The sequence below is a fragment of a genome, unplaced genomic scaffold (assembly GCF_019419815.1).
Source record: "Pyrus x bretschneideri cultivar Hongxiangsu unplaced genomic scaffold, Pyrus_bretschneideri_v1 Contig44, whole genome shotgun sequence".
Taxonomy (NCBI): Eukaryota; Viridiplantae; Streptophyta; class Magnoliopsida; order Rosales; family Rosaceae; genus Pyrus; species Pyrus x bretschneideri.
The window spans coordinates 1,706,451-1,732,621 of record NW_025999768.1 but is presented as its reverse complement, the minus strand read 5'-3'; the positions used below and the strand labels follow the sequence as shown (position 1 = coordinate 1,732,621).

The following is a 26,171-nucleotide window of genomic DNA, read 5'->3' as shown; positions in this document are numbered from 1 at the left end:
CCGACCACGCCCTCACGGTTTTGTTTTTGGGAACTCACACGAGAACTTCCCGATGGGTCACCCATCCTGGGAATGCTCTCGCGCGCTACTCGCTTAACTTTGGAGTTCCAAAGGAACCCGAAGCCAGTGAGCTCCCAAAAGGCCTCGTGCTAGGTAAGGATGAGAATATACATTTAAGGACCCCTGGGCGATATGGTATGTCACAATCCACCCCCCTTAGGGGCCCGACGTCCTCATCGGCACACCACGACCAAGGTTAGACTCTGATACCAAATTGACACACCCCGACCGAGGTCAGGGAGTGCTGGCCGTCACCTTCACATGACGGCCAGCACTCCCTGACCTCGGTCGGGGTGTGTCAATCTACGTACATTTTATTATTATTATTTTTTTTTATTAACCAAAATTTTCCATTTAGAATTTTTTATTGAGAAATATATTTTGTGAAATTTAGAAATATATTTTCTTTCTCAAATTCGTCTTCATTATGATTTTCTCTGTGCAAGTTTTCGTTATGCCTTTTTATTATGGCAAACAAAATATATTGTGGGAATTTTAGTAAAAGAAAAATTTTCCATTTGGAACTTTTTTTATTGAGAAATATCTAAAATATATTGTGTGAAATTTGGAAATATGTTTTCTTTCTCATATTCATTTTTATTCTGTGCAAGTTTTCGTTATGCCTTTTATAATGATAAACAAAAACGTTAGTGAGCTAAATTGACAGGAAAAATTGAAATAGGCAGAGATCGTACACGCATCAGAGTGCATAAATTACTTTGCTCCATTGAGATATAGCACATTTGTAATTTTCATTATTCCTTTATTTAAAATAGAGAAACTAGTAGTAATGATCCCTTAACTTTAACTCAATTTGAGCAATAGTTCCTTCATGACTATTGGACCCTTAACTCATCAAAATGTACAAATTTGATCATTTTCGTCAATTTGGTTAGAATTCAAAATGACATGTTGGACGGAACATTGCTATGATTGAGTTAAAGTTGAAGAACTATTACTCCAATTATGTTAAACTTAAGGAACTATTAGAGTTGTAGGATCATTGTTACAATTTTTCTCATTTAATTTTTCATAATTGCCCATGATTTAGCCTTACATGCATGACACGTAACTCATTTTGACGAAAGTTCTGATGGAGTTGACGAAAAGTATCATAGCTGCACGTTTTGATGAGTTAAAGGACCAATGGTCATATGTTTTTATTTAAGGGACCATTACTCCAATTAGATGTTTTTATTTAAAGGACCATTACTCTAATTGGATTTAAGTTCAGAAATCATGACTACAATTTTCTTTTTAAAAATAGGTTTTTTCATAAAGGGACAACACAGAGGCTGTAAAATCAGGAAAATGTGTCGCCCTATTTCGTAATTTCGAGAAAAAGCTCTCACACCCAATTTTAGGGCGCATTACGCTCGCATCTTTTATCTTGCGATTCATCGCTGTCGAACAGCGAACCGCACAGAACGATGGGGTCAAGGGACAAAGACCATACAACACCGCATCATCAGCCTCTTCTCAGCAGCCTCGTCGTGCGGCCCTCCACCAGCGACGGCGCCGGCGGTGGAGGCGGTGGCCGTGGCAGCGATTACGAGCCCGGCGAGGTTCGCCGCGAGCCTCCTCCCTACACTCGTTCGGATCGTTACTCCGATGACCCTGGTTCGTCTCTCTAATTCTCTGCTTTTTATTTTTATGGATTTTATTCATTGTTTGACGGTGTCTCGGTGATTTATGCTCAAATCTTAATTTGATTTTGTATTTTGTAAAATTATAATTTGATTAGTATTTAGCATTTTGTCTTATAGATCAATAATCATGATTACTTATTTGCTTCATTATTTTCTTGAGTTTCTGTAGGCCTTTTGATGCAGAATAATTTATCTAAATGTATGATGTAGGATTTTATGATATGTTGTGTGTTTGATGTGAAACTTGTAGAACAAGGAGGTTAATATGTTGGAATTAATTTTTGGGCTTCTGTGAGCATAAATTTGAACGATATATATTTCGTGTCAAAACTTCTTAGTTTATCAACAATTGATTTTAAAGTTTAGTTTCTGCTTGGTCGTGTTTACGGTTATCATAAGTAGCTACGGTGATCTTATAAGTAGTGTCCTATGAATTTGTGGCAGCAAAATATGGGTTTCTTGAACCTATTGATTGTTTACACTGTGTGTCGAACTTGTGGATCTATGACCAATTATCGAGTGTCGAACTGTGAATAAATGAATTCTGCTATTGTGTCTTACAGCTCTGAATGTGCCTGCAAGAACATGAATCTTGAGGAAGGTATGTTGGTGTGAGTGCAGTCTTGGATCATGGTCTTGGGCAATGGTCTGGGGAAAATTGTTTTTTCATATTGTGGGTATTGATGGGAAATGTATATGATGCGTGAACTCGTGGGTTGCTGCATCAATGAATATGGGTTTCTGGGCCTCATTTTGTTGTATTGACTATGGTTATGGTTTTTGTCTGCTTTTTTATGGGATTGGTGATTATAGTATCCGGTTCATATCAAATATTTATGTAGACATGCCAATCAAAACTGGAAGTTTGAGAGGGTCTTAAGAATTTCTGGGCACAGGACACGGTGCAAGCTTTGCGCGGAACTTATTCCCATTAACAGTATCATTTTGGTTATTTTGAATTGCAAGTTTGCAACGAACAGTAAGGATGCTTTACTTGAGATGCTGCTGGAAGTTGGAGAATTTGGTTACAATTACCAGATGGTGGGAAATTCAGTTTGGTCAAGTGGTATTGAATTTACCATGTTAGGAAAATTAAGGACGATGTTATTTGCCGGGTAACACTGAGCTTTTCTAGTTTTCTTGGTTTCACTGGTTTAACTTATGCTTGGGAATTGTACTTGATAAGTGGTTTGTTTGTGGTTTCATTTTCAATTTTCCTTGTTTTTTGGGGGGTCAGATACCTGTATAGTGTCAGTTTGATAGTTATATAGTAAATAATTCTCAGCATTGCTGAATTGGGTGTAGAGTGCAAGGACCTTTGGGAACTTCTTTTATTATGACAGTTCTAGGTTCTGTATTTTTGTAAGACTTTGCTGAGTTATATTCGATGAAAGATGAACTGGTAAATTGAGGCAACAAATTAATGGAATTACTTATTTGGGTCGGACATGCCTCAGTTGTTTCATCCCACTATAATGTTCAGAATGGTTATGCAGCGGTTAGTGAACTCGGATGTTTTGATTTCTCTTCAAAGATGTGAAGATGGTTTCTGAAGAAATGAACATATTGGGAGTGGGTAAATTGTAGAGTTATTTCAAGGCTTGAAGTTCTGTGTGGGTTTTTTTTGGGCAGTTCATTTCCTGTGGGCGTGCACTTTGGTTTCACTGCTCCTTCTTGCAGGCATGCTTCAACTGTTCTGGGATTATTGTTCTCTGTGCTGGATTAGTATCAAATATTAGTTAGGTGTATCTGCATCTTCTTTATCTGTTGGTTGCAGATATGGTTGAAATTTTCGTCCTTATCACTGAGAAAGTCTTACATGGTTATGGTTGCACCAGATTTATGATTATTGGGTTTTCCGGATATGTAGGTTAAAAGCTTGTAATGGTTCATGTGGTAGATGGATGTGAATTTAGAAAATATAAAACCGCTCTAAAATTTATTGTTCTTAGGGTGAGCAGTTGCACTATGTGTTGAGGACTCTGAGGTTGAGTAATCATGGTTTGACATGCTCATTGCCGTATTTACTGGTATTATTCGCCGGTTGTTTGAGAAGTAACCAGGGCAGTTATCATCTGAACTTCTTATTATCTTCCACTTTTTATATCATGTTTCTCTCCCGAGTTATGGTAACAGTCCTTACAAACTTTGAAATGATGGTATTGAAGTTTCTGGGTCACAACTGCCAATTCCTCAACTACTTACATTATACTCCCATTGTGTTTCTGTGCAATTGGTAGTTACTTATCTTTACAATTCACTACCCTTTCCAGGATATAGAGTGCGTGCAGGTTCTGCTTCACCTGTACACCGCAGGGATGCAGATCATCGCTACAGCTCTGAGTATAATCAATCAGGGGGCCCCCTACGTGGGCGTGATTTTGGCAGTGCACGGGATTCTGGTAGATATCGAGACCGCTCACCTCATTATGCTCGAGGAAGGGGTGCTGGCAGGCCATTTGGTAGAGGTTTAGATGGACCGGGGCTTGGTCCTGGGCCATTCAGAGGTGAAGGGAGTAGAAATAATCCAAATGTGCGCCAAAGGCTCGGAGACTGGATTTGCCCAGATCCTTTGTAGGTTCATTTTCTCCCTTTCTTTTTTCTTTGGGTTTTTCATTTACGTTCCCTTATTTTTTGAGGTTTTCCTTGTTGGAACTTGTCACTAATGTGATTGCTAGAGGGTTCTGCTTCCTTGATTTTGTTTTAAGGCAAGATTTTGGAACTAGGGCACAGCTATACAAAGAGGCACACACATGAATTTATACTTTACAAAATCTTGTAAAGTTTTGAGAATTTTGTATTTATTTAAATCTATTTAGTTCAAAGTGGAGCTTATCCAAGTTGAATGTTGGTTTCTTGCATTATAGTTAGTATTCTAGGAACCAATCACAATGATCAAATTATGAATTTTAATAGGTAAAAGCTTCAGAATCTTGTTAACCATTTTAAGTGAAAGAGGTTCCTGCTGTAGCAGTTCTGTTTCTGATTGCAGGATTGGTTGGAACAATTTGCCTTTGTTTTACTTTCGTTTTTGACGAGTTAAGTGCTTGTAAATATGCATTCATCTTGTCCCAATCCTTATATTGTTTATGTGTCTCAGATGTGGCAACCTGAACTTTGCAAGGCGAGAATACTGTAACAACTGCAACAAGCCCCGCCGTGGAACTGGGGGAAGTCCTCGAAGGGGTTATCCTGGGCCACCACCTCCTAATGTTCCTCATAAACGCTTCCCTGGTCCTCCAATTGATCCTCCTCCCCTTGGAAGGACCTTAAATGGTGGCTATAGGTCTCCACCTCGTGGCTGGGCCAGAGATGGCCCCAGAGATTTTGGTCCTGGGCTCCCACCTCCAAGGCATGAAGGCAGGTTTCCTGACCGTCAAATGCAAAGAGATCGCTTGGACTACTCTGACAACCATAGAGGAAGAAGCAAGTTCGATAGGCCAATGCCTATGGATTGGGGTAACAGAGATCGCGGAAGGGATGGCTTTTTTAATGAAAGGAAACCATTTGACAGGCGACCGCCCTCTCCTTCACCACCACCACCACCACCACCACCGCATGTACCTCCTCACCGTGGCCGATGGGCACATGATGCTAGAGAGAGAAGTCGGTCCCCATTAAGAGGCGGCCCACCACCAAAAGACTACAACAGGCCTATGTACATGGACCGGGGACGAGATAATCGTCGAGGCATGGGGCGAGGCCGAGTTGGAGATGCATATTGACTAGGTGGCCACGGGGATTTTTTTCTGGTGTAATTTTGTCTGAGTAGGTATCCGTTTTTCATCTAGAGTGTAAGGAAGAATGCGTAGAGCTTAGTACTAGTTTTCGTATTTTGGTTTTGAATTCGTATTTGTGACTTTGAACAGGTTATATGTTTCTTCAGTCCTGCATGTTTTTTAGGTTATGTTGTTCATATAACGGATTATCCACGGTTATTCTTCTGACCTTCATGTTACTTTTCAATTTTTGTTTTCGATTCGCTTTTATGGTTTTGAATTCATATGATCAAACTCGTCCATATAGTAAATTATTTTATAAATATAGTCTTTGCAGTAAATAAATTAAAACTAAAGTCGTTTAATTATTGAATTGTCTACAAAGATATGAACAGAATTTGCTATAATAGATCGTTTGAACAATTTTATTTTTAATTTATTTTTTACAAATATGATCTTACAGAATGATTTAAAATATGAATGTTTTGCTTGTAAGTACATAGTTTAATGGATTTTGAGTAGAAATGTTTGATGTGAATGTTCAATAATTTATTGCACCTTTTTGTTTTTTCGATTGGAATCATTATTCTTTTCTGTCACATCCTGTCCGTCCATTCCGTCCATCACACCAAACTAGAAAATTCCACCAATCACAAATCAGAGATGGCAGAGAGTTGTTGACCGCGGACCCCACCAATATTCCAATCCCAATTAACCACCTCAAAGTCAGCAAAACCCTTTTTAGCGCCAAATTCCGTACGTTATTTACTTCACGTTTTACCGTGCGGAATCTTTTAAATTTTACCCCAGTTTTTTCACCACCCAAATTTTAATCAAATACGCGATCTCTCCAGCTACACACTCCACTCTTCACAATGACCTATCCTATACGTGTCACAATCTCAACTGCGAACACGTTATAGTTCCAGTGGCTCCGCGTGCACCTGATTTTTGTTTCCTAAGACACCTCCACTCACAGACTCACACTGGTGGAAAATTTTGTATCTCGTCAAATCCGACGGTCAACCACCGACCTTACTCTCACCTATGAATTCCTGCCGTCGATCATCTTTTTTAACACAAACCGTCGGATCAAACCTAGTGTCCCGATCTTACCGTCAAAAAATCGCAAAATTGAAATTTCAAAACACTGGAAGAGAGAGGGAGGAGAGACGAAAGGAGGAAGAAGAAGAACAAAATAAGGCCCCCTTTGCTGTGCCTTCTCTCTTCTCAATCCCTCTCTCGAAAGCCTCGATTTTTCTCTCTCTACATTCTCTCTCTGGGAGTTTTCGGTTTTCCTGCCGCCTCTGTTTGGCAATTCGACGCCGTTTTGTTTGCGGCCGGCCACTGGCGGAGCTTCGCCGCGAATCTTGAGCTGCGGGGAGAGCAATTTCGGAGTGTTTGAATTCTTCCGGAGGAACCCGATTGTGTTTCGGATCTGAAAGTTTGTAAAGTTGAAGAATTTGGGAGATTATCCGAGAGTAATCAGTGGATTGAGGTTTTTTTTTTTTTCACCGGAAGAAGAAAAATTCGAAAATTTCAGGTGAAATTTTGGAAATTTGAATTTTTGGATTTCATGGGGGAAGGCGACGGGGCCGATTCGGCTCCGAAGAAGGCTCAATCGGATGCTGCAGCGGGCGCTGCCACGACGTCATCCTCGTCATCGATGAACGATGTTCCGGCGAGGAAGCTGGCGAGGCAGCTCGATTTCACGGTGTTTGGTAGCGCTCCGGCGAGTGTGGCGGTGTCTGAGCTTCCTAAGCCACCACTGCCGACCGTTGCGGTGCCACCGAGTCTGCCAAAGCCCCCCGTGGTGTCCGTGCCAGTGCCGGTGTCGTTGCCGCAGCAACCGCATACACTGAAGCCTGGGTAAGTTTGTAGCTTTTCAAAGGGATAGGCATATAAGTTTAATTTGTTTGGAATTGGAAAATTCTGTTGCTTGTTAATTTTATGGTTCTGTGGTGGATTCGTAGTTCAATTTTGGTTGAGAAGTTTGGATTTTGGATTGTGAGGTAATGTGGGAATTGTTCTCAAATTTGGAGGTGATTTGATTGCTATTTTTTTGGAGGGTAGTTTTGGAGCTCGTGTGTTTTAAGGTGTAATAAACAATGTTCCAATCTTTGTTTGATGGATTGATTTTGGGTGAGTTTTAATGGGATTTTTGCTATTGGTTTTGCTGAAGTTGGGTTAGTTGAACTTCTACATTTGCAAACAAATGAGAGGACTGCATTTGCATTTTTAGAATATGTGAATTTGATGAATTGATACTGGACATTGTTCTGATAGTTTAGTTTTGTTGAAGATGTTTTAGTCTGGTTTCAAGGATCTCCCCTTATCTAAATTTCGATTTACAAATTCTCTACCCTTATTGACGTGAGTATGACTTTTATTTTAGGCAACATCATTGAACTGAGTTCCTGGTTTTGGAATTTTAGTGGTAATTTTGGCTGGGTGATTAATGGCTATGGTTGATGATGCATCTTTATCCTTCAATGCATTTACTGAACTTTATTTGTAAAGCGTAAATTTTGTGGTTGTTATTGTACGTTGAGATACATCTGAACTTACCAGTGTCTAAGAGTAGAATCATTGTGTACAACCTCAAGCTGTTTTATTTATGTTGTAAGCACTAAACACTATTATTTTTCTTTCTTAGGAAACCAGAATCCCCAAAATCGAGACCAAGACCCAATGTTGATGCAAAAGATGGTACTCCTAAGAAGCAAAAACAGTGTAACTGTAAACATTCTCGCTGCTTAAAGCTGTAAGTGCATATCATCTCTGCACTCAGTCGGTTAGTATGAAAAACCATTCCTTGTAGGATTTGATGATTTGTTACAGTTTGGAACTGATGTTCTTATTGTTTTAACCTTACGTTTTTTATGGTTCATTTTGATTTTCTCTTGTAGTTCTCAATTGTCATACAAGAATTGCTAATTCACGACTTTCATGCATCAAAGGGTTTAGGTTGCAACTGTGTAAACTGTAGCAATAACGTTGTCATTTTATGACCAGGTATTGCGAGTGTTTTGCATCTGGAATTTACTGTGACGGATGCAACTGCGTAAACTGTTGCAATAATGTTGAAAATGAAAGTGCTAGGAATGATGCAATTGAAGCTACTTTAGAGCGTAATCCAAATGCATTCAGGCCAAAAATTGCGAGTAGCCCTCATGGAGCAAGGGATACTCGGGTACGTATCTCTTAGTTTGATGGCCTAGTTTCAGACATGATGCATCTTTTAATGTTGTCTTATTTGTTCAACAAACTGAGTTCAACTATTTGGCTTTTGTGAGTTGCAGTTGTTAATGTTACAGGAGGAGATTTCTTTAATAGTGTTTTCTCTTTTTTACCTTTTCTGATGGTTCTAAAGTCACGAGAGCATTCAAGATGTATACTTTCCCTTCATTTTTGGGGTTTCATCTAATATGGAATTTTGGTCTACCTGTCACCATGCACTTCTGACCAGCGTTCTATTTTATGCCTTGTGCATGAGGGACCAGGAAACATGCTTTGAAATTGATCAAGCCGTTTAGGAGCGTATGAAATATCATTGCATGTCCAACTTATTTGGCATGATTTATGAGCTTGTGGTGTCTATTACCTTTCCATTTTTAGTGAATTATGTATGGTTTTTATTTTTTTTATGCCAACACAAAAAATGGCCTAGATGAAAGTGACTTACTTGTTTTACTTTATATACCTTCTAATTAGAATTATATTAAATATTTCTATTGGTGTTTTTTATTATAGTACCCTTCATTATGACATTGTTGACAAGAATGTGGTCTGGTTTGGAAACATGTAGGAGGAAGCCGGCGAGGTTTTGATTTTGGGGAAGCACAACAAAGGATGCCATTGCAAGAAATCAGGGTGCCTGAAGAAATACTGTGAATGCTTCCAAGCCAACATTCTCTGCTCGGAGAACTGCAAGTGCATGGACTGCAAGAACTTTGAAGGAAGTGAAGAGAGACAAGCTCTATTCCATGGAGACCATGGCAACAACATGGCATATCTTCAACAGGCAGCAAATGCTGCCATTACTGGAGCTATAGGATCCTCTGGCTATGCATCATCGCCTCCAGTATCCAAGAAAAGAAAAGGTCAGGAACTCTTTGGACCGACAGCAAAGGATCCATCATTACACCGGATTGGACAGTTTCAACAGGTGAATTTAGTCTCATGGTATCAGAACTAGTTTTTGACAAATTAGTTGGTGCTGACCAAATGGACAAATGGTCCTATTAAGATTATAATTTTTGTGAACTCACTAGACCTATTTCCAGATCAGTCGTTATTTTTTGGAGAAAGTGCATGAGTAGATATCATTTTTAGTGAGATTCACATTCTTTTTGTTTACTTCTTGTGACACTGAATTTAGTGCTTAAACGTGGACGCTGAATGATTTTTGATAATTCTTTCTAGGGGTGTGCTATCCACACACCCCATTTTACTTCTTACACACCCCTTGTTAATTTCTATCCATTGATTTTCTTCAATTCATCCGATTCGACGGTCGAAAATTAGAATGGTGTGTGAAAAGTAAAATGGGGTGTGTGAATATCACACCCCTTCTTTCTATCTACTTTTTTAATAGCATATTATAATTTGAGATAGTATCATGAAGTGCATGTTTCATGTAATTGTAAGGGAAACAATATCAGAGCCCCTGCACCCTCTCCGCTGTCTTCGGTCCCTGTTAATCACCTTGGTGGTACTACAGGATTAGGGCCTTCTAAGTTTACATACAGGTACTATCAGGTTTTTTTTTTTTTTTAAAATAAACTGAATTGACGTGGTTCAGTACTAATTTATGTATGATTGTTGAAGGTCTCTCCTAGCAGACATCATCCAACCACAGGACTTGAAGGAGCTTTGTTCAGTTTTGGTTGTAGTGGCTGAAGAAGCTGCAAACACACTTGCAGGTAGTTTATTGATTCACATATGACGAATCACTATCTTTCAGATTTCACTGTTTTTCATGTGTGTGTGTAATTATAGACTTGTGTTTAAAATTATATATATTGATATTTTCTTCCTTGAACAAAAAATCATCTTAGCATGAAGCGCTACAAATAATGTCAAGTACGAGCTACCAAAAAAAAAATCTGGAAAGATAGGCCTTCACCCCAACCCTCCTTTAGTATACCATATTTTACAAAAAATTTAGAAGTCGGAGATGCTTAGAACCTTGTTATGTTCACTGTTGTGGTTATTTGTAATTTTGTATGCAATGTTGTAGAGTTTCTCCATTTGTATATGATCCTTACTAGTTTATTTTGTAGGTGATTTTTCATACTGATTTTTGTTTGTCTTTTCTTCGTAAAGACACATTAATTACTAATTGGGCATTATATGGCAAATTCAGTTATAAACTATCTATTATTATGATACTTTGAGTAGTCACTTTTCAAGTAGTTTTAGACTTTTAGTAGAAATGGGATCTGTCTGTAAATTCTGTACATTAATCTATCCAATATGTACAGACCAAAGAAATACAGCAGGGAAGCCGACAGAAACTTCCCTTGCTTCAACGACACAAGACAGGTTGCAAAACGAAAAGGAATCTGATGCTCAGAATGCTGTGGCTGATGATCGTTCTAGTTTGAATGAGGCTGATAAAATCAGCCCTGAAGATTCCAATTCAGATGGTGCCGATGTAACGAAAGGGAGGCCTATGTCTCCCGGAACTTTGGCATTGATGTGTGATGAGCAAGATACAATGTTCATGTCAGCTGCTTCTAATGGGTTAATGGGCGATGGTAACACATCTTCACGGTTACCTAGTGCACAAGGAATGACAGAAGTCTACGCAGAACAGGAAAGGATTGTCTTGACGAAATTCCGAGATTGTCTTAACAGGCTCATCACTTTTGGTGAAATAAAAGGCAAGTGAATCATTTTTCTTTTCTGGACTAATTACGGTATAAGGTTAAAAGTTTTCCATAAATTTTACCCAAACCCTTTATCACTACTCCAGGAAAAAACTGTCAGCGTAGTTCATTAAGTTGAGATTTCGTTATTTTTCTTTTACCGCTCTTCTACATTGGGAATCAATGTGCTTGTTCCATTTAACACTGCAGAAACGAAGTGCTCATCTTTAGCCAGAAGTGAAGCGGAAACTCAAAAAGACCAACACAGCAATGGCAGTACAAACGCAAGAATGGATTCGCAGACTACGCAGAGACCAATTACCAACGGTGTTACAAAACCTGTTGTTCCACTCGCAGCCAAGACAACGACATCACAGACGGTTACTGCAGCAGTCTCAGCCCTTAGTAAAACTCCCTCCCATCCGGAAAACGGAGATGGGAGACCAAAAGCTTGAAATAGAGTTGTAGAAAGATTTTAGCAGACAAGATTCGCCAAAGGTATTGTTTCGCTATGACTTATCTCCGTTGCAGCGTCAAGCCGGTAATTAGGAAGTTATTAACCATTCTTAGAAGTATCTAATTTCTCTTTCTAAGGTTATTAATATATTTATAGAATAGTTTTTTTTAGCTTTAACCATAGTTTTTCGGTCGAATTTGTGTAAAATGCAGAGCCTTGTAGTTGTGCAAGATATCGTTTTTAGATCGTTACATACAAATTAACATCATAGCTTGTATTTGCTACATGCTAGGATGATTTTTTTTCCCTTCCCTTTTTGATCTTTTGACATGTGGAAATAATATTCAACTTAGTTTTGCCTTTATGGAGTTAGCGGAAGACTTGATACAAAATCGAGCGCAATGTAGTTTTCCTTCGAGGGAAGAATCTGGTTAATCTTTCTGCGCCTTGTGTTTAAACAATTAGCCTTCTTCAAACCACTGACAATTTCAGTGAAAAGTGGTTTCATAAGGTCTTTTACGTGCGCTTTAAGAAAAGTATTACAAGTCGTATGGGAGCGATCTTATTATTTATTGAGTTATATTGGTATATTATTGAATTTTGAAGCTGGAAAACTAGCGGGGTTAAAAATTATATTTCGAAAGTTTTCTAAAATAGATCTTAGGTTAAGTACAGATAATTTCCTAACCGTAAGGGCTAATTTCAAATTATTCTCAACCTTTTAAAATATTCAAAATAACTACATAACGTACTGTGTTGGACATCCATTAGGTCTCTAACATTAAGTGATGACCTGAAAAATTATTCAAATGAGTTTTTCTCTCACGTTGTCTATAGAGCTCTAGATCTCTAAATCGATCCTTTTTAACTAGACAAGTTTAGCATTTGTCTTGGCTAATAGGGGTCTATTTGGGATTCAAAATTCCAAAGATGATGTGTTAGTGAGAGTAAGTTTCAATATTTGTTCACGTCATTACTTAATATCAAGGACATTATCAACTAGCTGTATTTACGTAATGTTGTTAACCTAACTAGTGTACAATTTTATATACACTAAGTAGTTACTTGGAATGTTTTAAATTGAGACCAATTTGAATTCACTTCTAAAAATTAAGTAATTATCTGCACTTAACCCTAATTTTATAGTTTTTGTTGAAATTAGCAAAACCGATTAAAAATTGTGAGTTATTGTCGTAATTAAGAAAGCATACTTTATGCTAGTGGAGGCCACATTATAGCCATACATTACAGTCCTTACCATTTCGAACGTTACAACTATTCATTCACAAAGCAAAAGGAAAGAATGATGAGTAAAAGAGAGGTGACAACAATATATTTTAGTTTGTAAACCCCAACTGCTTATGAATTCTCCATAGCCACCTTGCATATTACAAGGAATCGATGAACTCGAAACTTATTTTCCCGATTGCTGAATGTGCTCGAAAACCGGTTGAAAATAGGGTTCTTTCTGCTTAAATGCGTGACCTTGAAGACGGGGATGACGACGCGGGTGCACTCTGCAGGACAAGAAAAACAAATGTAACATGTTTACTTCAAAATGAGAAAGGGAGGTTTACTTCAACTCATCCAAATCCAGCAAAAAGGGAGAAGTTCAGGACAAAAAATAAGAACCGATGTTCTTACCAGCGGCAAGCCTTTTGTTGCTCTTTCTTCCAAAAACCTTGATGGTTTGAAAAAGTTGCCATATAATCCGGACCATTTCTTTAGACTAGCGTATATATGTTTAGGGCCAACCTGATCTGCCCAGAACACAATACCGCCCCTGCCACGTAAGAAACAGACGACGTGAAATCAAGCATGTACTAATAACTTCATCAGTGTCAACCGAGTGAAAAAACTAATAGTACACATCTGCAACAAGCTTGTACAAAAATGGAGAGGGTTGTTCAAGTCCGGACAGTTAATCCCGCAAGGGATAAATTGCCCGCACCTCGGATGTCCAGATAAAACAATCAGCCCTCTCTCCATTAGCTGCACGAGTAGAGAGGCGAATATTTCAAACATCTAAAGTTCAAGCAGACACGAGGGTCAAAATAGAACTCACCGGTAAGAGGGGAAACTCATCCCAAGAACAGATGCGATGTCAAGGTCTGCTGCTCGAATAACTATTCCTTCATCTAGAATACGACATGCCTCATTCACCGCAGGAAACAGCATCATCTCCAGAATTTCTTGGTCTGTAACAGTCAAAGGCTGCAAGCCAAAGTCCAGCAAACACGATGAGCATGATAGCCTCATAAAGAATGCATTATTTAAAGCAACTACTGAGCCAGTAACAGCAAGACAGAAATCCATTTAAAGTACTACTGTGCAAAAATGAGAATCTATCTTCTGATGTACAGAAAAAGTACCTTTCCACCAGGCATGATATTCGTAACTCGTCGAGATTCCTCAATAAGAGGTAGGACAGAAAAATCAGGTTTTGGCTTGCTTCCCTTCGCATAAATATAATATCCTTTTCCATTGTTTTTACCTGAAATGCCAAAAGCACAAAGCAGTTAGAACAAAAAACATGTTACAATACCCCTCTCCAACTTCTTTCCAAAAAAGGATGATCTAATAAAATTACTGAAGTTCTAGATTACCATTTCGTCCATTTTTTATCAAGATCTCAACCAATGGAGATTTAAATGTGCGATCAGGGAAAGCACGAGATAATTCCTTTCCAGCAGCAAGGGCTACTCCGTAGCCTCCCAAGTCTTGAAGCCTGCAAGTTAAGAGCACCAGATATAATCATCAATGTAGTTCTTAATTCTACGATCAGCATGTTGGAAATTCAAATAAAAACAGGCTGTAAAAGGTTGCTTCTAGCTGTTAGTTTCTTTACAGGTTGTATCCACACATGTTGCAACTACAAAGACTAAAGTTTCCTCCATGTGCTAGCTGAAATGGTGATGAAAGACAGCAAGTGTGCTGCCATGTGATGTGCTAGCAGGAAGACAGCAGTGTGCTGCTGTGTATTAGCCGAAAGAGTGTTGATTGCAAGCTGGAAAGATAGCTGCATATGTGTGCTAGACTGTCCAAAGTTCTTGCATGTGTTTTAAAGGGTGTAAAGATGTTAAACACCCCATTCATTGCATGTGTTGTTGCATTGTTTATCAATTTCTGTTTTGTATAAATAGGCCATCTTGCTAAGCTTTATAGCATCCCATCCAAATCCCATTTCCATTCTCATTTTCAGCTTGTAAGCTTTAAGAGTTGTAAACTCTTCTAATATTTCAAAGTGTTTGTTATCACCAAGCTTGCTACTTCTTTCATATATCAAAGTCCAAGTGTTTTACCAAAGCTTGTTGCTTCCCTCCTTTCTCTATTTCTTTGTCCAATTTTATTGAGAGTGAAAGTGAGAGGTGTGATAAAGTTTGTAAACTTATCACCCACATATTTTGGTATTGAGTTAGTAAACTCTTGAGAATACCAACAATTGGTATCAGAGCCAGAATACCATTCTGGCAAGTGTAGTAGCTATGGCGTCCAATTTAGTGCAACTCCAAGTTCCCACATTGAAGAAAGAAAATTATGAAAGATGGTGCATCCAATCCAAAGCATTGTTTGGATCACAGGAGCTATGGGAAGTTGTCAGTAGTGGGTATGTTGTACCCACTGCCGAGCAAGAAGCCGTATATACTGCGGATCAAAGGAACACTCTCAAGGACTTACGAAAGAAGGACCAAAAGACGCTGTATCTTCTATACCAGGGTTTGGAAGATTCAACGTTCGAGAAGGTTGCAGAAGCAACAACGAGCAAGCAAGTATGGGATACACTCAGTACAATCTACAAAGGAGTAGATCGAGTCAAGAAAGTGAGGTTACAGTCACTTCGAGCAGATTTTGAAACTGCTCACATGAATGAAGGGGAGAGCATCTCCGACTATCACTCAAGGCTCATTGTGATAGTAAATCAGATGAGGAGAAATGGCGAGAGACTCGATGAAGTACGAGTTGTGGAGAAGATACTCCGGTCACTCACATCTAAGTTTGAGCATGTGGTGACTGCCATTGAGGAATCCAAGGATTTGGAGGTGATGAGCGCAAAGGAGCTACTAGGATCCCTCCTAGTTCACGAGCAACGCATTCAGAAGAATGCAAACCCCACAACGCTAGAGCAAGCTTTGGAGTCAAAGTTGAATATTGAAAAACCAAATGGAGGTTGTGGGCAGTGGAACTCACGTCGTGGGAGTTCATCTAACCGTAGCCGAGGACGAGCTCGAGGAAGAGGTCGAGTCTATGCACAAAATCGAGGTCAGTCTCAAGAGTGGAGATCTACTCGAGGAAAGGCGCATATCCAATGTCACAATTGCAAGCAATATGGACATTATGCCAATGAATGTTCACATAAAAATAGTGAGCATGTCAACATGGCAGAATCAAGTGGAAATACTGATGAAGAACTTACAGTCTTGCTAGCACACCATGATTCCAGTAGCCAACAAGATGTTTGGTATTTGGACTCTGGTGCAAGCAATCACATGTGTGGAAAGAAGGAGTTTTTTGCCGAACTAAAAGATGGGGCCTATGGATCTGTAAGTCTTGGTGACTCCTCAAAGTTGCCAGTTGAAGGCAAAGGGAAGATCAAGATCATCCAGAAGGATGGTAAAGAAGAATACATCTCCGATACCTACTACATACCAGGTATGAAGAGCAACATTCTAAGCATTGGTCAACTGCTCCAGAAAGGGTACATTATACATATGGAGAATATGTTTCTCACTCTCAGAAATGCAAGGAGAAAACTTATTGCACGTGTTCAAATGTCAAAGAACCGAATGTTCCCGTTGAAGTTGAACACAAAGATTGGGAGTTGCAACATCGGTGTGATGGAAGATGAGTCATGGAAATGGCATCTTCGATTTGGCCATCTTCATTTCAATGGCCTAAAGTTGTTGTCAAGTGGAGGAATGGTTCGTGGTTTACCCCAAATTGAAGCCACACGCCAAGTATGTGAAGGTTGTGTGCTTGGCAAGCAAGCACGACTATCGTTCCCTGTTGGTGATACATGGAGAGCAAAGGCACCACTGCAGTTGGTGCACACAGATATATGTGGTCCATTGGATCCCATGTCTTATGGAGGTAATAGGTATTTTATTACCTTCATTGATGATTTCAGTAGAAAGACTTGGGTCTATTTTCTCAAGGAGAAGTCAGCTGCTCTAAAAATTTTCAAGGAGTTCAAGGCACTCACAGAGGCTGAAAGTAACCACAAGCTTGTGGCTGTGAGATTAGATAGAGGTGGAGAGTACACCTCCAATGCTTTCCAAGCATACTGCAAGGAGCAAGGAATTAGGCATCAACTTACTGCTGCCTATACCCCATAGCAAAATGGGATAGCCGAAAGAAAGAATCGAACCGTCCTTGACATGACAAGGTCCATGCTTAAGGAGAAGAATTTGCCAAAAGAGTTATGGGCAGAAGCTGTAGCTTGTTCGATTTATTTGTTGAATCGATGTCCAACAAAGAGTGTCAAGAGGATGACACCACAAGAGGCTTGGAGTGGATACAAGCCGAATGTTACACACCTAAGAATTTTTGGGTGTGTTGCATATGCTCAAGTTCCAGAAGCCCAGAGGAGGAAACTTGATGATAGAGGTGAGAAGTGTGTGTTTGTGGGCTATAGTGAAGAGTCCAAGGCATACAAGCTATACAACCCACTAACTGGCAAACTAGTGGTTAGTAGAGATGTCATCTTCAGTGAGGAAGAGACATGGAAGTGGAACAACAAAGAAGTCAGTAAAGAGAAGATCGTCTCCATTGATTTTGAAGAACCAGAAGTTGTACCACCTATTGAGCAACAGCCTGCTCAAACAATCACAACAACTCCAGTGCACAGAATTGCAAGGAGTGGTCCTACATCTAGTGAGGAAAGCAGCTCCTCAACTCCAGTGAGGTTAAGGAGTCTCACAGAGATTTATGGACAAGAAGAAGAAGAAGAAACCAATTTTTTCTGCTTCTATGCAGACCATGAGCCTCTCTCATTCAATGAAGCTGTGGAAGAAAATTGTTGGAAGAAAGCCATGGAAGAAGAGATCCATGCCATCGAGAAGAATGACACTTGGGAGTTGACAAAGCTGCCACCAAATCAGAAGGCTATTGGTGTTAAGTGGGTGTACAAGATCAAACGCACTGCAGATGGGAGTGTAGATCGGTACAAGTCAAGGCTTGTAGCAATGGGCTACAAACAGAAGTATGGAGTGGACTATGATGAAGTCTATGCTCCAGTTGCAAGACTTGACACGGTAAGATTACTAATCTCTCTTACTGCTCAGCATAAATGGAAAATTTATCAATTAGATGTCAAGTCAGCCTTCCTTAATGGAGTTCTTGAGGAAGAAGTGTACGTGGAACAACCGGAAGGCTTCCAAGTACAAGGAGAAGAAGAAAAGGTGTATCGTTTGAAGAAGGCTTTGTATGGCCTCAAGCAAGCACCACGAGCTTGGAACTCAAGGATTGATAACTACCTTCACCAAAATGGATTTCAGAAATGTCCATACGAGCATTCAGTTTACATGAAGAATGGTGCAAAAGGGGAGTTCTTAATTATTTGTCTCTATGTAGATGACTTGTTGTTTACAGGAAACAATGAAGCAATGTTCTGTGAGTTCAAGCAATCCATGTTTAGTGAATTCGAGATGACTGACAATGGATTAATGTCATACTTTCTTGGCATAGAAGTGAAGCAAGGAAGTGACGGTATCTACATCTCTCAACAAAAGTACATGAGAGATATATTGGAGAAATTCAATATGGACAAGTGCAATATTGTCAACACTCCAGTTGCAACTGGATTGAAGCTGTCCAAGGAAGGAGAAGGTGAGTTTGTAAACTCAACCGTGTACAAAAGCTTGGTTGGAAGCCTAAGGTACCTTACAATCACAAGACCTGATATAGTTTATGGTGTTGGACTCGTGAGTCGATACATGGAAACACCAAGGGAGTCTCATTGGCTGGCCGCCAAGAGAATTTTAAGGTACATAAGAGGTACTCTAAACTATGGTCTATTTTATAATTTTGGTGAAGATGCAAAATTATTTGGTTATTCAGATAGTGATTGGGGAGGTGACCAAGATGAAAGGAAAAGCACAACTGGCTATGTGTTTTTTCTAGGATCAACAGCTTTCTCATGGACTTCAAAGAAGCAATCAATTGTTGCTTTGTCATCATGTGAAGCCGAGTATGTTGCTGTAGCCTCAACCGTGTGTGAGGCAATTTGGTTAAGAAATCTGTTGAAGTCAGTGTGTCATCCACAAGTGGAATCGACTGTGATTCATGTGGATAACGTGTCTGCAATCAAACTTGCAAAGAATCCTGTTCAACATGGAAGGAGCAAGCACATTGATACCAGGTTCCATTTTCTAAGGGACCATGTGAAGCAAAAGACAATTGAGCTTGTCTATTGTCACACAAAGGAACAAGTGGCTGACATCTTCACTAAGCCACTACCAGTTGAATCATTCCGGTTATTGCGTGAAATGCTAGGCATGAAAGCGTTTTGATTTGAGGGGGCGTGCTGGAAATTCAAATAAAAACAGGCTGTAAAAGGTTGCTTCTAGCTGTTAGTTTCTTTACAGGTTGTATCCACACATGTTGCAACTACAAAGACTAAAGTTTCCTCCATGTGCTAGCTGAAATGGTGATGAAAGACAGCAAGTGTGCTGCCATGTGATGTGCTAGCAGGAAGACAGCAGTGTGCTGCTGTGTATTAGCCGAAATAGTGTTGATTGCAAGCTGGAAAGATAGCTGCATATGTGTGCTAGACTGTCCAAAATTCTTGCATGTGTTTTAAAGGGTGTAAAGATGTTAAACACCCCATTCATTGCATGTGTTGTTGCATTGTTTATCAATTTCTGTTTTGTATAAATAGGCCATCTTGCTAAGCTTTATAGCATCCCATCCAAATCCCATTTCCATTCTCATTTCAGCTTGTAAGCTTTAAGAGTTGTAAACTCTTCTAATATTTCAAAGTGTTTGTTATCACCAAGCTTGCTACTTCTTTCATATATCAAAGTCCAAGTGTTTTACCAAAGCTTGTTGCTTCCCTCCTTTCTCTATTTCTTTGTCCAATTTTATTGAGAGTGAAAGTGAGAGGTGTGATAAAGTTTGTAAACTTATCACCCACATATTTTGGTATTGAGTTAGTAAACTCTTGAGAATACCAACACAGCAGGCATAAACATTCCTTAAAAAAAAGCCAGATCCTAGTTTAAGATGAACAGAATAAGGGGCGACCCCAAGCCAACAAGGCTCTTTGCTTTGCAAGGGTCGGGGGAGGAAAGTCTATTGTATGCAGCCCTACCCTTGCAAAGAGGCTATTTCCATAACCTAAACCCGTGATCTTTTTTGGTCACAAAGGTGCAACCTTTCCGTTGTGCCAAGGCTCGCCCTCTAAAATGAACAAAAGAAAACACGAAATCTAGGTATGGTGAAAAGGAAGAAAGTTACTGGAATGGACCCATAGGTAGGCCAAAATCCCTAATGATCCTGTCAATTCTGAACACATCCACTCCTGAATTGACCAATAAATGGGCACTGTGAAAATAGGGAAAAATGCTCGATTGACGGCAAAGCCTGTGCAGTTACCAACCACAACAGGAACTTTCTTTATTATTTTTCCAACGGTAAAAAGATCAAGAATAACTTGTGCTGAAGTCTTCTCTGTCCGTACTATTTCAAGAAGAGGCATCACATGAGCAGGACTGTCCATCAAAGAACAATTCAAAATTAAGGAAGTATAAACAAAATGCATTCCACCATAACTATCAGTGCATATATAAAAAACAATGACAAAAAATGGTTTTGGCGGAGTAAAACATTTCTAAGTGGAAAAAAAGTGTGTTTCTTTTCTTCGAGTGGTACAGCAGTGTCCTCCTGGGAAGAAAAATGCATGATAACCTGAAAAAATGTGCCCCCACAATGCGATCATGAGAGTTTGTCTTTCCTCCAACAACATTGAGGTCAATAGTGGATGTGTTTGTAGCCAATACGCAGTGAGGAGGACAAACTTTCTCGAGTTCACTAAAGATTTTTTGTTTGAGAGGAACACTTTCAATGACGGCCTGCAAACAAGAAATAATTGTATCAAATGACTTTCAAACAGAAATTCAAGAGGTAATATGTAGATAATACAAATTTCATTACAACAAAAAACATTAAGTAGAGAGCAGATGCTCAGGCTCTCAGGCCCAAAAAGGTGGTCAATACAGATGAGCACAAGAAATCATCTCTAACAGAACAAAGAAGGTTTAAGAAATTGGTCTGAAAATATGAAAGGAAAAACAAAAAGAAATTGAAAACATCTGGTATGGCATTCTAAAATTCCCTACCTCTATGACCATATCCACATCTTTGAAGTCGGAGTAGTCCAAACTACCTTTAAGCAATGCGAGAGATTTTTGTTCCTTGTCCTGTGTCAGCCCCCTTGTAGTTACTAAGCCCTTAACGTTTCCTGTTGAAACAAAAAACCAACGATAAAGAATTTGAAGATTTCAGGTTTCAAATATCACCAGTGCACTGCATACACAAAAAAAACCATGCCAGTGTGTTATTTTGTTAGTTATCTGAAAACAAGTGAACCACCAATCTGCTACAAAACTCAGCACGGACTCCCATTTAAAATAAACATGATCTAATGCAGCCTGAATAGACTCATTCATAAATCCAAAGTAAAATGAATAGTAAAAAAAATCATATGCCGGACTGCAGCCTGAATCCTGAAGACTCGTTCATAACTCATAGGAAAATGGTAAATCTCAAGAATTCTGCCGATGAGGTAACCACCTTCTATCTTTTTTATGCCCTTCTGAAGATATTCAGAGTTGACTTCCTTTAGAACCACAGATATATTGCTGAGGAGAAGGGCTGTAGCAATGCCAGAACCCATCAGACCTCCCCCAATAACAGCAACTTTCTTTATTTGCCTTGGTTTAAGGCCAACATCAGTAACACTGGGCACCTGCATAAGTTAAAATTTAAGTACATACAACAAGAATCAAAAGAAGGGTAAAATGCAGAAACTGCTTCCTGGCAACAGAAGATAATAAACACTCTTCATACAATTTAAATAATTAGCAGAGGCATTGCATAAAAGCATCAATACAAATTCAATTACTTAAGGATGAATAGTGGATAACTGGATTTAGAAGCAGAACCATTTACAACAAACAGACGAACATAAACCAAATGGGAAATCACATTAAGAAGCCAGGAGAGGGTTGTTTAGGGCCAAATCTGTCAACAAATGTCATCAACACAAAGACAGAGGACTGGAAAAAAAATCTAAAAAAAGAAAAAGGGACCGGGCAAGCTAGTAAAGAAGCTACTTGTGTATCAAGATCGTACCTTCGATGTTGCACGTTGGGCAAAATAAACATGGACAAGACCTCTTGCAGTGTCTGCTAGAAGTAACTCTTTAGAAACTTTAGCCTCCTGAAATAACAATTTAATTTGTTAGAACATATGTGAACCGGCATGCCTTTACACATATGAAGGACGATTAAACATGTATAACAAACAATGTATTAAAAGGCCGAGGAGTGGGCGAGGCGTCGGAGGGATAGCCCCGTCTAGGCGTGAGTCGTGAGGTGAAGCTTCACGGGATTAAATTTTTTTAAATATATGTTTTATTTATTATACATATAATTGTAAAATAAAAAAAATAAAAAAAAAACTTTGTAAAATAAACATCCATTCTCAATTTATCATTCAAATCCATAGTCATTCAAAAGATAATATCATCTAATTTCATCATTCAAAAGGTAATATCATCCAAATTCATCATTCAAAAAGTAACACAAACATTAACTAAAATTGAATCAAAGGCTTACATGGAATTTTCTGTTTTTGCCACTCTTTAGATAGCAAAGAAATGCAGCTTTTTTTTACCACAAAATGCCTAATCTTTAATATTTATGCAAGAATTTAACTGAAAAACTCTACAGAATTCATAAATAATTGAAAATACAGAAATTATGTGCATCATTCAAGATCTCAGGAAGCCAAGATTTTCAAAACCAATTAGTTTCAATCAGATCTCAGTCAAGTCCAAACCTTTTTAGTCAATTTGCCACCTTTACACATTACATACAAGCTTAACTATTAAAATAAACTAAACTTAATAAACCATTAAAAAATTAGAGACAGAAAGACAAAAATTAGAGAATACAATAAATTAAAAAAGAATCAATAGAAAAAGGAAATAGAAAGTGAAGATCTAGCATAAACTAAACTATACTGCCTTAAAATCCCAGTTACAAAATCTCAAAGAAAACAGAACCGACACACTTTATTTCGACAAATTAAGGAAACCCAGTTCTAGAATCTCCCACAAAACAGAAAAGACACTTCATTTCGACGAATCAAGAAAACCCAGTTCCCTTTTCAAGCTGAAGAGTCAACAAACATCGAACACATACTTCTCTCGCACGAGCGCGCGCGCACACACACACTCTCTCTCTCTCTAGAAAAAGCTTCAGCAAGTACAAAAAGAAACAGACTTGGAAGCTCAAATTACAGACTATGGCTTCTACGTAGCTGGTATTAGTTCGAGATTACTTCCATTATATTTAAATAATAAAAAATAGACGAGGAAGAAGGAGTTGGGAGTTGAAAGGTTGCAGCAAGATAGCTATAGCATTATTGGAAGGTGTAGCATCAGAGAGGCTATTGTAAAGAAACAAAAAGAAGGAGAAGAAGAAAAATCACACCGGATTTGAGATGATATTTGGGTTTGGGAGGTTTTTCTAAAAAAAAAAAAAAAAAAAAAAAGCCAAACAAGATGCCTGGACGCCTTGAGGCGTGCCTCCGCCACCTCGGCGTCTCCGGCGAAGCCTTTCGTCCACTCCCTCAAAACAGAGGCAGGAACACTGACGCCCAGCCTCAGAGAACACCTAGGCGAGCCTTTTAAAACATTGATATTAACAAACAAAGCCAATGACATCAAAATTACCATTAAAAGGCCACTGTATCCTCCATGAACAATGCCATCCTCGATCACATTGAGGCATGCTTGGTGATGAGGCATATTGGGAGCATTCTTCCTGGCTTGTTGTCTGGCAACTTTCAGTATCTCTCGAGCCTCAGACAGGGAACCAAGTTTATCTGTCCTGTGAAGAGAGCGCAACCAGGGTTTGCGTCTGTCTGCAATTTCCAAAGCCCATGAACGAGATACTTTCAGCAACTCTTCAGGAGATACAATAGCATCTATAAGACCAAGCTTCTTCCCTTCTTCAGACAGGATTGGCTTCAATGACTGAAAAGGACCACATGCTGTACTAAATTAGAATCAATGCAATATGAGCTTGTAATGGATAATAATTTTGAGTAAAATTTCAAGTTGTACAAAACAAGCACACTGCGTGTGTTCAGCGTACGGACCTAAATATATAGTTTCAAGATAGAACACAAGAAATTATTTCATGACATATGGGTATAAAGCTCAAACAAAATATAGTTCAGAGATAGAACACAAGAAATTATTTCATAATTCTCAACATTTCAGTATGAAGCTCTAATAAATTTTAACTGTTCCACACTAAGCTATCTTTTCCTCTTTTGCCTTTTGTCCTCTCAAGGCAAATGACAATGTTTTCAAATCAATATGGTAGATCAAGAATTGAAAGAATATAGTTGCAAGCACAAAACTAGAAAATTGAAAACGAATAAAAAAAAAATTGAGCAGAGGAGCCTTACCAACATCATTTCAATTGCCTTCTGAAGCCCTACAAGCCTTGGAAGACGTTGTGTGCCTTACATAGCAACAATATTTTCACGTTTCAGTACAACAATCGATATTATTTTAGTGTCCAATTTACTTGCTTGTGTAGAAAAAAAGTTATACCTCCAAATCCAGGTATCACTCCAAGAGACAGCTCTGGAAGACTAAGTTGAGCTCTTGGAGCAGCAATACGTGCATGGCACCCCTGCACAAAATTTACTAATAAGACGCAATTCCACTACAGTTGTGACAGCAAATTTATCACCAAAAATCTAAAAACCAGAAGTTGTCCACTCATGGGTGCGAGCACAAACCAATGCCAACTCCAAGCCACCTCCTAGTGCAAGTCCTTCGACGGCAGCAACAACAGGCTTTTTCGAATCTGTTATACACACAAGCAGTTAACTCTGAGCAGCAAAAATGGAGCCCAGTAATTGACCCTTTCGAAAAGAACATTGGGGACAATACTTTCAAGTGTGTTGAGCACAAAGTCAAAAGATACATCGGGCATAACCAAAACATCCCCTACAACACCACACAAAACAACGGTGAGTTCTCAATCCATTTCATCAGTTAACTCAATGCTACAAATAGAGAGAGACCAACATGGTTCATTTGAATCATACCAGACTCGTGAACCTTCCCGAAAACATTGATATCGAAACCGGCTGAAAACCTTCCCGCATTGCCTTCATCAAACGAAAAACAAGAAAATTAAATTACAAAACATCCACAAAGCAAAAGAAAATCAATACAAAGATTCAAGCTTTCGATTGTCTAAACTTAGATTTTCCAATTGGGACGAACTAAATCGAACAAAACGTCACCGCATCACAATTCAATCGAAAGAGCAGGAATGGAAGCTGCATTACCGGTCAAAACGACCGCCTTGACGTCGTTTCGCCTCCCGGCCTCCTCGAATTTCTCCTTCAAGCTAGCTACAGCTGCAGAAACACCAAAATATCAATAAACAATTACGAACCGGCAGAGATTTGATAACGCAGAGGCAGAGCTCGCTCGTTCACTCGGTATGGCCAAGGCGTTGACGGGTGGATTAAAGATGGTGATGACTGCAACGCCGTCGCCGCCGACCTCCAAGTTGACCTTGGCCTTCGCCATGGATTGGAAAACCAGAGTGAAGAAGAAGAAGAGAGTGCTATTTTGAATTGTACAGTATCTCGATTCATCTCAACGAGGAATTTATTGTCGGATTATTTTCTTACTTTTTTCTTTAACAATTTTTCTTTGGTGAAGAATCGATCATTATCGGATTCTGCGCAATGTAGGGACAACTTCATTATCACAAAATAATCACGAACTAATCATGCTTTATACTTGAACTTAACATAAGTTTAAGCCATAAGATTTTACAAATTTCCAAGACTTTTGCAGTGGAAAGGGCAATCACAATCTGTTTCTTACTCCTCCATGCAACCAAGTTACCTATAACGAATGTAAAGTAACATGATGTTAAGCGCATATCGTCAACTGAACCAGCCAATATGCATTAGTATAACTTTTAACTCTAAGATGATTATTCCATTTAATAAAATTTCTTTGCCAGACTTACCTTTAAATATTGCAAAATCCTTACTGCACGTGTTGTTCTCCAGGTCATACATGTATTGACTTATTACACTTAAGGGATAAGTAAGGTTTGTCTTGTGTGTGCCATGTACATTACATGGC

General features: G+C 39.0%; 3 protein-coding genes across 5 annotated transcripts; 2 read left to right on the top strand and 1 right to left on the bottom strand.

The window, feature by feature from the left end:
* The first annotated feature begins 1,377 nt into the window (after positions 1-1,377).
* On the top strand, positions 1,378-5,675 carry LOC103960683 (transcription initiation factor TFIID subunit 15). 2 transcript variants are annotated; one of them, XM_009373163.2, is made up of 4 exons: positions 1,541-1,680; positions 2,273-2,310; positions 3,983-4,283; positions 4,810-5,675. In XM_009373163.2, exons 2-4 carry the CDS (start codon positions 2,295-2,297, stop codon positions 5,432-5,434), a joined length of 942 nt encoding a protein of 313 aa, XP_009371438.2. In that variant the 5' UTR covers positions 1,541-1,680; positions 2,273-2,294; the 3' UTR covers positions 5,435-5,675. The 2 variants fall into 2 exon arrangements, with proteins under 2 accessions (XP_048423216.1, XP_009371438.2); XM_048567259.1 differs by lacking the exon at positions 2,273-2,310 and having other exon boundaries at positions 1,378-1,680.
* A 905-nt stretch (positions 5,676-6,580) lies between these two features.
* Positions 6,581-12,122, top strand: LOC103960684 (protein tesmin/TSO1-like CXC 5). Of its 2 annotated transcripts, XM_009373164.3 has the most exons (8): positions 6,582-7,297; positions 8,085-8,192; positions 8,444-8,621; positions 9,237-9,596; positions 10,079-10,179; positions 10,259-10,353; positions 10,915-11,316; positions 11,512-12,122. In XM_009373164.3, the coding sequence occupies exons 1-8, from the start codon at positions 7,005-7,007 to the stop codon at positions 11,754-11,756; spliced, it is 1,782 nt and encodes a 593-aa protein (XP_009371439.2). In that variant the 5' UTR covers positions 6,582-7,004; the 3' UTR covers positions 11,757-12,122. The 2 variants fall into 2 exon arrangements, with proteins under 2 accessions (XP_048423395.1, XP_009371439.2); XM_048567438.1 differs by lacking the exon at positions 8,085-8,192 and having other exon boundaries at positions 6,581-7,297.
* An 821-nt stretch (positions 12,123-12,943) lies between these two features.
* Positions 12,944-25,768, bottom strand: LOC125469682 (peroxisomal fatty acid beta-oxidation multifunctional protein AIM1-like). The gene is given in 19 exon segments (XM_048567341.1): positions 12,944-13,275; positions 13,403-13,541; positions 13,824-13,972; positions 14,131-14,252; positions 14,365-14,486; positions 20,213-20,321; positions 20,324-20,466; positions 20,663-20,826; positions 21,094-21,215; positions 21,548-21,722; positions 22,109-22,195; positions 23,715-24,017; positions 24,458-24,513; positions 24,606-24,687; positions 24,797-24,864; positions 24,951-25,007; positions 25,109-25,171; positions 25,355-25,426; positions 25,508-25,768. Coding segments are annotated over 19 exon segments (2,172 nt in total). The 5' UTR covers positions 25,602-25,768; the 3' UTR covers positions 12,944-13,230.
* Positions 25,769-26,171: the final 403 nt, after the last annotated feature.